The following is a 12,531-nucleotide window of genomic DNA, read 5'->3' on the forward strand; positions in this document are numbered from 1 at the left end:
TGATGTAATTTTACCCACAAACGGACTTGAAGTTTTTAAGCTAATTTTTTTTAAACCACTTTTGTCCAAAAAAGCATATTTTTGACCCAAAATCAAAAACGCATTCTGGATATTTAAAATAAAGACAAGTTTTACAAAGTTTGTATAATAAGCTTTCAGAAAATATATAACATGTTGGATATATAATACCATCTTCATTGTCTAATTACTCAATTAAAAAGCAAGCCAAATAAACTGCATCTCTACCTTAAATAATGTAATTAGGACCATGAACACTCATTATACATTATTTTTCCCTTGGAAATGCAAATTACCTGGCAATTTGAGTACTTGTATTTGACCATGTTCAACTGGCTTAATTCACATATCATACATACTGATGAAATGAAATGTATTATTATTTGCAGGGAGTGGCTGAAAAGTTGAGTACCAGGAATATGTCAAACAAACAATACCAATGTAAAGTTTGTGACAAGTGTTTTACTCAGAAAGGCAACCTGAAAACACACATGAGAGTGCATACTGGTGAGAAACCATACCAATGTAAAGAATGCAACAAGTATTTTACACGGAAAGGCAACCTGAAATCACACCTGAGAGTGCATACAGGTGAGAAACCGTATGAATGTAAAGAATGCAACAAGTGTTTTACATGGAAAGGCGACCTGAAAAAACACATGAGAGTGCATACTGGTGAGAAACCATACCAATGTAAAGTTTGTGACAAACATTTTACTCAGAAAGGCACTCTGAATATACACATGAGAGTGCACAGTGGTGAGAAACCATACCAATGTAAAGAATGCATCGAGTGTTTTACAGAGAACAGCCACCTGAAAAGACACATGAGAGTGCATACAGGTGAGAAACCATACCAATGTAAAGAATGCAACAAGTATTTTACCTGGAAAGGTGGCATGAAAAGACACATGAGAGTGCATACTGGTGAGAAACCATACCAATGTAAAGAATGTGACAAGTGTTTTACTCAGAAAGGCACTCTGAATATACACATGAGAGTGCACAGTGGTGAGAAACCATACCAGTGTAAAGAATGCAACAAGTATTTTACATGGAAAGACAACCTGAAATCACACCTGAGAGTGCATACTGGTGAGAAACCATATGAATGTAAAGAATGCAACAAGTGTTTTACCTGGAAAGTTCAACTGGAAACACACATGAGTGTGCATACTGGTGAGAAACCATACCAAGGTAAAGAATGTGACAAGTTTTATAAAAACAAATGCAGCCTGAAAACACACATGAAAGTGCATACTGATGAGAAACCATACCAATGTAAAGAATGTGACAAGTTTTATAAAAACAAATGCAGCCTGAAAACACACATGAAAGTGCATATTGTTCAGCAACGTCACAGTATTAGCAAGATAGAAGAAACAGAGAATGATGGACATGTACATGTATTTCGTGTAATATTTATGTAGTGTACTACAGTCTGTGTCCATATTATGATGGACATGTACATGTATTCTGTGTAATATTTATGTAGTGTACTACAGTCTGTGTCCATATTATGATGGACATGTACATGTATTCTGTGTAATATTTATGTAGTTTACTACAGTCTGTGTCCATATTATGATGAACATGTACATGTATTCTGTGTAATATTTATGTAGTGTACTACAGTCTGTGTCCATATTATGATGGACATGTACATGTATTCTGTGTAATATTTATGTAGTGTACTACAGTCTGTGTCCATATTATGATGAACATGTACATGTATTCTGTGTAATATTTATGTAGTGTACTACAGTCTCTATATATGTTCGTTTTGATCCTTATACACTTGAATGAGTTGAAATTTAATGGCTTTTTCTATGCTGTTGTGTTGCTTTTGTCAACAAGCCCTGAAATAAACAAGTCATGAAATAAAAAATTTCCATGTTACGTTTTGATTTACAAAAAAAAAACTGAAAGAAATGTGAGTTTGACATAATGGTACACAACTTCAAAATGAAGACAAATATAATTACTTTGGCAATACACTGGGTTTCATGCATTATAAATTAGGGTCTTGATTTGTTTAACACATGAAACTGAAGATTTTAAAAGTATTACCCATAATCCCCAGAGGTGTCATTCACCTTATGGGAGGATGAAACAATTTAAAAATTAAAATAAAGTCCCTGTGTAATGCTTTCTACATATAATATCCCAAGATTTAATGAAACTGTGAGGCATGTCAAACATTGCTAAAGGATACAACCAAAATTAAAGTATTGGATAGAAATGTTGAATAACCTCGATGAGTGTGTCAATCTATCCGTCTGTATCCAGCCGCATCTCACACATGCATTCATGCATCATATCAGACTTGCACATATGCATTTATTTCATGATCTGATTAAAGATGGCCAAAATGTAACAAAATCGTATATACATTCACCATTCTGGAAACAAGATCTCATGCGGTTGTGCATAGAGAGTTAATACACATTGCAGAAACTTGCCGACTGGTGGTCATTTTATTTTAAAGAATACAGTGCAGTCCTTAGGCAGGCCACAGTTGAAGAGGACCCAAACAAATGACATTTGATTGTCCTGTTTTTAACATTCAAATGTCATGCATAGTATCATCTTTGCCAGCCACTATTCTGCCGAAGTACCAACATTAACCCTTGGTAGATTTCACCACGTTTTACCAGTTTGTATGTCGCACACCCTCAAACAATTATAAAATTCATTCGGCTCATTTGCATCACTCAATCAGAACTCGCAAAAAAAACAACACATTACTTGGTGAAATTAAAATGGCAGAATCAAATGAACGGGTTCCTAGCTTTTTCTCTGGACGAGCTTACTGACCATCAAAAGAAAGCGCTTAGTGCTGTATCAGTGGAAAATGATGCGTTTGTTGCGACCACAGTGGTTGTAACGACGACCGGATCGTGCAAGTCGATATGTTATCAGTTTCGACAGTTTACTAAACCAGTTTACACAAATATTTAGACATTCTATCGTCTTCATTCACTTGCCCACAAACAATTTTCAATGTTGGAAAATAAATTTTGGAAACTTATCATAGGTGAATCAGTGCAAAGCCTAAATGCCGTTAGTGTTTTAATCTGTGATGAGCTCCCATCCTACACATTTATGATACAGCAACGCTGATTGGTGGGACCAGCTTCTTGGCATTCCCAATCAAATGACTAGATTTAACTGCAGTGGAATACAGCTTTTTGCCCAACACGATCACGCACAGGTTTGTGGGCCGGTTATGAATGACCTACCTGCTTTAGTGATTCTAATGATGGCACAGTATGGGATCTCAAAATGATTTATTGACACATATCAATCTTTATAAATATGCTAAACATACAAGTTTTAATACATTTTGTGATAGTATCCCCAAGTTTTAGGCAAAAATGTTTGACAGTTGATATGTGTCGCAAGTTTGTATCGTTCTCTCAACCACAGCCAATTCACTCATTGAATGTACGTATTCAAAACTCTTCGAATAATCGCAAATATTTTAAATATAATCATTTTGACTCTGCAGCAAATTAATGTCTCAGGTGAAAGGTCACACTACTAAGACGTGATTTGTTTAATGCTGTATTTAACAATAAGTAAAAATACAAATCACTGAAATCATATAGTATATATTTATTATAAACAAATTCGACATTAATAAATTAAAGAAATAAAAAGTCTACATTACGAATATATTGTGGAGAGTTGAAGAAGTACAAATGTACATTAGATAACTAAAATCTTGAACAAGAACACAATTCTAAAGCTTTAAAACATCTACAAATTTATATTCATATGATAATAATAATGCTATAATTTTGTTATGTATCAACTTGGCTATAAATTGCTACCAGTAGGTGTGATTTAAAAACTAATCATTTTAAAGCATTTTTTAATTTGTTTCTGTAATTACTATTATAATAATTTTTGATGAAATAAAAATAATTTTCAATTCAATTGAGAATATATAAAACAAGGTATTTTTAATGATATTAGTCCCTGTTTGTATTTGTCCGAATTAACAATCTTAAGTCTTGTCTACAACTTTAACAAAATTCAGGCATGTTCGAAATATGGTAAAGTGCTCATGGAAAAAAAACATGGCCACCAGTCAGACATTTTGAAACAAGTCATGTCAAAACCAAGTTTGAATGAAATCAGTCGATAAGTTTATTTTTAGTGTTTTTGAATGAAACTGGCAGCCAGTTAAATAAAATCTTTGTACAAAATTTGATAAGGCATATCCGAAAAAATTGGCAGACAGATGGAACCTAAAATGCAAGTTCCCATTTTGACTACATCTGACAGGAACTAAAAATGTGTGACTGACTGTATTTTGTAAAAGTTTAGAAAAAAAAAAAGCAATATATAAAGAACTGTGAGAGATGACCTAGTAGAACACTTCTTTCATGGCAACACAAAATAAATGTACACGGCGAAGGACTTTAGTTTGGTATCTGTTGTGACCATATCCAAAACTTCTTAATGGATAATCTGTAATGAAACAATTGGCTAGTAAATTTTAAAACAATCCTTGTGTTGTGATTTGATGTACTAGCAATATGAATGATGGCTTATTGTGTGGTTTGCTTTTCCTTGACTTAAGCATTGACCAGTGAATGGTCATCATTGATGATATCAAGGATGGATAAGATTAAGGGTCCACAACTAGTGTGATATATGACAAAGATCCCATTTGAAATCAAGCATCGTTGCCATAAAAATATGCATTTCTATAAAATAACTAATCAAAGAAAGCACTCCTGTGTGCTGAGAGTATTGGAGACACATTAAAATTAATTCAAAGCAAGAAGCTTAGCAACTAATATTTGTTTGCTATTTGCGATGCACAACATAAAAAACAATGTTATTTACATTATCAAAATTTATAATATATACAGAAATGGTTTTTAGTACCTCTGATGAATTTAAATCTGATTTTTTAAGATATCTGGAATAGGCTAATAATAGATAAACAATATGCATGTTTATCAACATTGGACTACCTCAATGAACAAAATGAATCATTATACAAATTAAGCAATTATTATGCATAGATTTAGGTCTGTATATTGTTTCAGGGCGCACATGTACAAAGTTTCATTACAATGTGATGTTCAATCCTTACTTAATTAGTGGAAAGCTGAAAAGTAAATTAATATGCAAATTAGGTAATTATTATAGATGTATATAAACCTAAAACTAATTAGATCATCACATTATGTTAGAGTGTATATGTAGTTGAAAAATGGCTAATTATGCAAATAAGGTAATTAATATGCACTGATTTTAACCCAAAACTAATCAGGTCTGTGCATTGTCCTAGAACATTTATGTACCAGGATTCATTGAAATGGGATAATGTGTACTTGCAATATCAGTCTAAAATGTGAAAATTAACTAATTATGCAAACTAGTTGATTAATATGCAAACATTTTTACCCAAAAATTAATCAGGTCTCTGTATTGTTCTAGAAAATCTATGTACCAAGTTTTAATGAAAATAATGAAGTGATAGTACTTGAAATATCAAAAGCTGATAATTGATTAATTATGCAAATTGGGTAATTAATATTTTACATATCTGTCTATGCATTGTCCTATGTATCTAGGTAAGTTTCATTGAAATGTGATGATTAGTACCTGAGATATCAGTGGAAAAGCCGAAAATTGATTAATCAATATGCAAATTAGGTTAATTACATGGATGGATTTTTACCCAAAACTGCATTAGCATCTACATACAAAGTTTCATCAGAATCCAATGAATGGCTCTTTAGATATCAGTGGAACAGCTAACAATTAGCTAATTATCATGCAAATTAGGTTAATTAGATTTTTACCAAAAACTAATGAAATCTGTACATTAGTCCAGAGCATCTATGTACCAAGTTTCATCAAAATCCAATGAATGGCTCTTTATATATCAGTGGCACAGTCATGGAACAGCTAAAAATTAGGTAATTAATATGCATGGATTTCAACCGAAACCTAATCAAATCTGCGCATTAGCCCAAAGCATCTATGCACCAGGTTTCATTAAATACCATCATACGTTTCTTGAGATATCAATGGAACGACTGACATACACACACACATACAGATAGGGTAACTGCAAAGACTCCCATTGTGTGCTTCGCACACAGGAGTAAAAAATATGTCAGCAAAGTGGTCAATAGTGTTTATCCCAGGCCTATTTGTGTGAAATATATACCTTATTTTGTCTATTTTAATTGGGTGATAATTTCACGCAATTGAACCTTTCCATAGTTGCCGACAGTAATGTTAGAATTCGGTTATGCTATTGGCCAGAACAAGTTCAAAAGTAGCATGTGTGTGACTCACTAAGAATCAAATCTCCATTTCATGTCACCAAGACAGTTTCTCAAGGTGAAACTGTACACTTGTCTATTGTATTCACAGTAAACGTTGATCACTTACTCCGGTTGTTATGATTCATTTCTGAGTTTGGCCTGAACTGTTTGCAGAATAAAACAACAGGTCGACATGACATTTGACTTGTACACAGACTTTGAAGTAGACTTTCTAACGGGTTCATTCCCCAGTGAACATTGTGTGACTAGAAACAAACAAAATAGTTACAACAATTAGTTTAGTCCAGCAGGAATTTAGTACAACTCTGACAATGAAGGAAAATAACAAAAATATTTAATCACATCTTACTTTAAACACATTTACAGTTCATAGAAACTTTTTATTAGTTGGCAACATATCTATTATGCAAGATAAAATTTGGAGATATCAGCTCGGTGACTACTGCAAAATCTCATGGGAATTCTATTAATCTTTTGAACAATTTTCCCTTCCTTAATTTTGCAAATATATGTATTTTTCTATACCATATTTATCCGGGTAAGCACCCATGCCTGGGGAAATGCCCACCCTCCACTTTTGATACAATAAAGAAGGTCTTTTTCTATACTTGCAATAAAAAAATAACAAAAACCTATTTTTTGTTTGTTGTATTACTATTAACAGTTGACTTCCTTAGAAACGATTCAAGCAAATCTTACTGAGAGCCGCAAAGCAAGTGTCGCACTCGTTCGGCTTTAGCGTCATCGACAATGAAACCATTGTAGCAAAATTATGAAAAAAATTCTGTGGGTTTATTTTGTGGAAGGTGCAAAAAGTTGGGTTTGACTGTAAAAAGGTTTCAGTTACAAATCATTATTTGTTCATGATCCAATCAATGAACGGACTATGGTAACCGCTACATTTTACTGCTGTGTTGTCACTCACCAAAAATAATAAAAACTTATCAAATGAAGTAACATACTTACAGTACTATTATAGTATTCATTACTTTGATACGTGTACGACACCTCACCAGTTTGATAAACCACCTCGTGTATACTTGAACACTGAGTCTTAGATAAACCAAGTATCATAGCAACCACATCCCCATTGCAGAACACGTTGGCTTCATAGGTACCATCATCAATCAGAAAACTGTGGAATGGTGTACAAGGTAAAAGATGCTTAAAGTGAACTGTCATCATTTACCGATAATTCGTATACATGTACATCACAGAAGTGTCTTGACGCTATAGAACGCGACATACGTAAAAGTCGAAAAACGGTTGAAATTGAAATTTAACATGATTGTACCTTGCTTTAGCTTTAAAAACTCCAGTAGTAGAATCGCAATTCTGTTTTGTATTCTTACAACATCCTTGTTGGAATAGATCACCACAGGTAGAGCAAGAATACCTAAAACAAATCATAACCAAATATGGTATAACTTTATCTCTTATTATATTATAGCATTATCAATACCAGTGGATGTTATGACGTCATTGCAGCAGATTATTATTGAGCTTCAAGGCCCTGTGCCATGGATATGAATACAAATTTTTTTTCAAAAACGAATAAAGGAGAAACTATTGAAAAAGAAGAGAAATTGTTAGATAACAAGTATTTAATACTAAAATCGGCATCAAACAAAACGGTTCATTACCAATAACAGCAGATATCAAAATCAGAAAATTTTGTGAGGGCATCATCGTCTGCTCTGTATGCTAAAGCGCGGTCGGTCGAAGCGCTCTATCTAGTATGCACGCTTCTAGATTCTGTGACTCATGCCGCTGTCCTGGTGGCCTCTCGACTAGTTCGCCCTATCGTGTTGATGAAGTGAGGTTAACCGAAGGCGATTTATCCAAGCAAATGCGATAAACGAAGTGGGGGTATAATGTATGTCTACTAGTACAGAGAGACGAATTTGTTCTGTTTTTGTAGTGAGTAGTACCACACAATTTGCGAAACAAGATATTTTATGACCGGCGTGACTTGTATTTCCTCCGCGCCGGCTCCCGGTAAATGTCATTCTGGGCACAGTTTGCATAAGCAAAAGAAAGTATCCGTGTTTTCAGGTGCGTATTTTTTAGCTCTGCTGTCGACTTTGTCGAGCGGAGCTTATCATATGAGTGATTGTTCGTCGTCGCCGTCGTCCTTGTCAATGTTTTACTTTTTCGACTTCTTCTTGAAAACTACAAGCCTGAATGCTTTGATACTTAGTGTATATGTACCTTGGGTAGACTTCTCTTAGGTTTGTTCATTTCATGTTGATATCTTCAATTCTCTAATTTTGGTGAATATTTTTGTCATTTTTGGTAAAAAGTGATATATTTGACTTCTTGTTAAAAACCGCAAGTCCAATTGCTTTGATACTACATATATAGGTACTACATGTAGACCTCTCTCAGATTTGTTCATTTCGTGATGATATCTTCAATTCTCTAATTTTGGTGAATATTTTCTTCATTTTTGGTAAAAAGTGATATTTTCGACTTCTTGTTAAAAACCACTAGTCCGATTGCTTTGATATTACATATATAGATACTACATGTGGACCTCTCTCAGATTTGTTCATTTTGTGATGATATCTTCAATTCTCTAATTTTGGTGAATATTTTTGTCATTTTTGGTAAAAACTAATATTTTCAACTTCTTGTTAAAAACAAATAGTTCAATTGCTTTGATATTACATATACGGATACTACATGTAGACCTTTCTCAGATTTGTTCATTTCGTGATGATATCTTCAATTCTCTAATTTTGGTGATTATTTTTGTCATTTTTGGTAAAAACTAATATTTTCAACTTCTTGTTAAAAACAAATAGTTCAATTGCTTTGATATTACATATACGGATACTACATGTAGACCTTTCTCAGATTTGTTCATTTCGTGATGATATCTTCAATTCTCTAATTTTGGTGATTATTTTTGTCATTTTTGGTAGAAAGTGATATTTTCGACTTCTTGTTAAAAACTGTAAGTCTGATTGCTTTGATACAATACATATTGTTCATTTTCTAATGATATCTTCTGTTCTTTAATTGAAATGTGCATTGCTAACAGCGGAGCTATCTCAGCCATAAGGCTGCTTGTTTCATTTATACAGTCAGATTAAAATCACTGTTGGTTGGTTGCTTTTTAGAGGCAGCAAATCCACTGGTATTCACAAGGCTACAAAATAATAACAATAATGAACTCCCCGACAACACATAATGGACTCAAGCACCTTAAGTTGGCACTAGAAACACACGCAGGATGAGTGACCTCTTGAGGTTATGTATAAGTACCAGGATGAGTGACCTCTTGAGGTCATGTATAAGTACCAGGATGAGTGACCTCTTGAGGTCGTATATGAGTACCAGGATGAGTGACCTCTTGAGGTCGTATATGAGTACCAGGATGAGGGATTTCTTGAGGTCATGTATAAGTACCAGGATGAGTGACCTCTTGAGGTCGTATATAAGTACCAGGATGAGTGACCTCTTGGTGTCATGTAAAAACATTATAATACATACCTGAAAGCCACATACTGTATAAATGCAATGTGACCATGAATTTTAGACACACTTTTGTAATCACAATTCTCATGTAAATAATGACATAAATATTTTAGGGTTAAGTTATCCATTTCATTGATATCAAATTCTTCAGCGACAGCTTCCTTAGAATCAACACTGTATATTGCAAAAACAAAAGAAAAACTTGATTTACTCACAATTAATTATTCACATTAAATTATATAATACGGGAAATCGAGAAACCACAAACAAAATGTTTTTATGCTGTATGATACAAAACTCTGGCAGTAATCACTCATGAATCCTGGCGTCAATCTAAGAAAAATATTGTCAGATTATATCTACTTATTGATGGTGAAAAATGTCATCTCTGAAAATGATGCAGAAAATAGATTAGACTCACAACATCTGACATTTTAAAATAGTTGAAATCACTTACCTTACACCAACCGATAAGAGTAGATATTGAAAATTTCTGGACTAGCCTCAATTTGACAAATTCAGAACTAACTTGAAAATAGATTAGCCTCATCACCAGCATATTAAGGTGAATGAAAGCCCCCAACACTGGGGAGCCTGGACAGGGCTCCCTAGCAAGTTTATATCCTAATGTGTTTGAAAGTCATGTAGAACCTCTTTATGATATTCCTACCTGTATTGCATCTGACTTCGCAGATTTGGAAACTTATCCACTGTGACCGATGAGTTGGACTCAAATCGGCAATAAACTTTAGATTTCCTGGATATACATCTTTCAAGATTCCTGTTTAATAGATAAAAACATTGAACAATACTGAATAGATCACCAGGATACATTATATGCAAAACAAAATTGTAAAATTTGTACTACATATCCACCCTTTTAATTAAAACATCAATGTAAAGTATGCCCTCTATGGTAAATGCCACAGCTCAAGGTAACCAAAATTAGAAGTACCGGTATGACTCACAATTAAATTGCCACATTCATTTGATGTTTAAAAATACCTGAATGTCACGTGACTTCCTGGCATCAAACCGAGTGGATACGAGAACTTAGTTGTATCAAAATAAACATCTAATCTGTCTGGAGTTAACAAATCACAAACTACCAACTGTATACTTCTCCTCCCAAGAGTTGATGAACCTGAGTTATAACAAATAATGCATAATTAATAATTATAACTCATATAAAAATGCTATTATTAATCTTTTGAGCAAAAAGTCAATTTTCATAAAATAATATTGTTGATTAAGACATAATTATTGAAAACATCATGTCTATTTGGCCCAAAATTATCAACAAAATTATAGAAAAATACATAAAAAGTGAAAAAAGACAATTTTGTTTTTAAGAAAACAAGTGAAATAACTAAATTTTGAAAACAATAATATATGGATATCGACAAAATTAGATTACATGTACATTAAGTATTTGAATAACATAACTTTAGTCACCTAAATTTTGATCTTATCTTGCAAAGTTTTCTCTAATTTTCTATAATTCATTAATTAATTTTGAAGCAAATTTCCCATTTTCTAAAGGTCTTAATCAAAATAAAAAGGTTTATTTACCAAAAGATGAATGGTTAAGGAATTTGAAATGAAGAGGTAATGATTACCTCACGTACCCAATGACAACAGCAGTTCATTGTCATCTTGACATGACTTTGCATATTTACTTTCCTCAACCATGGTTCTCGAAATGATTTTACATCGAACTGCAATTTGACGTGCTCTACTAGCTGTGAAACTAATAATACAAACGATTCATTGTAAATGACATAGTCCCTGTCTACAATTGTCAATGTATTAAACATTCACCCAACGTGCATCTAAAATGGATAAAAATAGATAAATATTGTGCATAAAGTAAACCACTATGTGTGATGTTCATATCAAGTTTAAACGCATGTCAACCCAGGCATGCCTGGAAAAAACAGCTGATAAGATTTTAAAATTTTGTTTTCAAGAATGAATATGATCACAAGTCAATTAAATTGTATCACAACCAAAGTGGTGTGCATATAATTTCATTCTTGACAGCTCACTGAAAATTATGAATATCTGGCTTCTTCCTCCAACATCACACTGATAATAAACTCAGGTTCAAGCAAAATGGTGCAACCAATCAGCACAGAACAAGGACCATCACATAATATAATTCATTTTAGATTGGCTATGTTTAAATACTACCTTTGTGACTTGACTTCAAGAACTGTGTAGACATGATTTTCTTTTTTACTCGCTAGTCTTTCTTGAATTTTCTGAATTCTGTTATTTTCAACTTGAGTTATTATATGCACCTGTAATGAAATCAATAAATCATTAATAAATTGGAAAAGGAAAAATGTTTCGGAAAAGACAGACTGTGCTCGGAACATATATTTGTGGATCAAATACTGTGTTGTTCTACTAGCCTTTTGGTTTACTGCATTCTTTGTACATGGACACCTGACAGACTATTTTATGGATACAATGATTGTCCATATTGTTAAAGATAAGACTAAAGATATCACAAGAGTGAATAACTATAGACCTGTTGCTATAGTAACCGTTTTATCGAAATTATTTGAATCATGCATTTTGAATCGAATTGAAAAGTTTATCGTGACTAGTGATTATCAGTTTGGGTTTAAACGCAAGCATTCAACAGAAATATGTATCTTCGTAGTGAAGGAAATTGTTGACTTCTATAAAAGTCACAACTCGC

The 12,531-nt window shown here is 33.1% G+C and overlaps 2 protein-coding genes across 2 annotated transcripts in view; one reads left to right on the top strand and one right to left on the bottom strand.

Annotated features, from left to right (window-relative positions):
- Window positions 1–500: 500 nt before the first annotated feature.
- Window positions 501–12,531, top strand: part of LOC144346511 (uncharacterized) — a 75,829-nt gene continuing 63,798 nt past the window's right edge. Inside the window, exon 1 of the mRNA XM_085506904.1 lies at window positions 501–1,163. Coding sequence (XP_085363030.1) covers window positions 510–1,163 — 654 coding nt within the window. The 5' untranslated portion in view covers window positions 501–509. The remainder of the gene's footprint in view (window positions 1,164–12,531) is intronic.
- Window positions 4,394–12,531, bottom strand: part of LOC102807021 (CST complex subunit CTC1-like) — a 42,672-nt gene continuing 34,534 nt past the window's right edge. Inside the window, exons 21-29 of the mRNA XM_085506811.1 lie at window positions 12,015–12,124; window positions 11,450–11,571; window positions 10,827–10,965; window positions 10,492–10,602; window positions 9,837–9,995; window positions 7,633–7,734; window positions 7,305–7,473; window positions 6,445–6,583; window positions 4,394–4,497 (exon numbers count right to left, since the gene is read on the bottom strand). Of these exons, the coding sequence (XP_085362937.1) occupies window positions 4,394–4,497; window positions 6,445–6,583; window positions 7,305–7,473; window positions 7,633–7,734; window positions 9,837–9,995; window positions 10,492–10,602; window positions 10,827–10,965; window positions 11,450–11,571; window positions 12,015–12,124 (1,155 nt within the window). The remainder of the gene's footprint in view (window positions 4,498–6,444; window positions 6,584–7,304; window positions 7,474–7,632; window positions 7,735–9,836; window positions 9,996–10,491; window positions 10,603–10,826; window positions 10,966–11,449; window positions 11,572–12,014; window positions 12,125–12,531) is intronic.

The sequence above is a fragment of the Saccoglossus kowalevskii genome, chromosome 13 (assembly GCF_978046115.1).
Source record: "Saccoglossus kowalevskii chromosome 13, keSacKowa6.1, whole genome shotgun sequence".
Taxonomy (NCBI): Eukaryota; Metazoa; Hemichordata; class Enteropneusta; family Harrimaniidae; genus Saccoglossus; species Saccoglossus kowalevskii.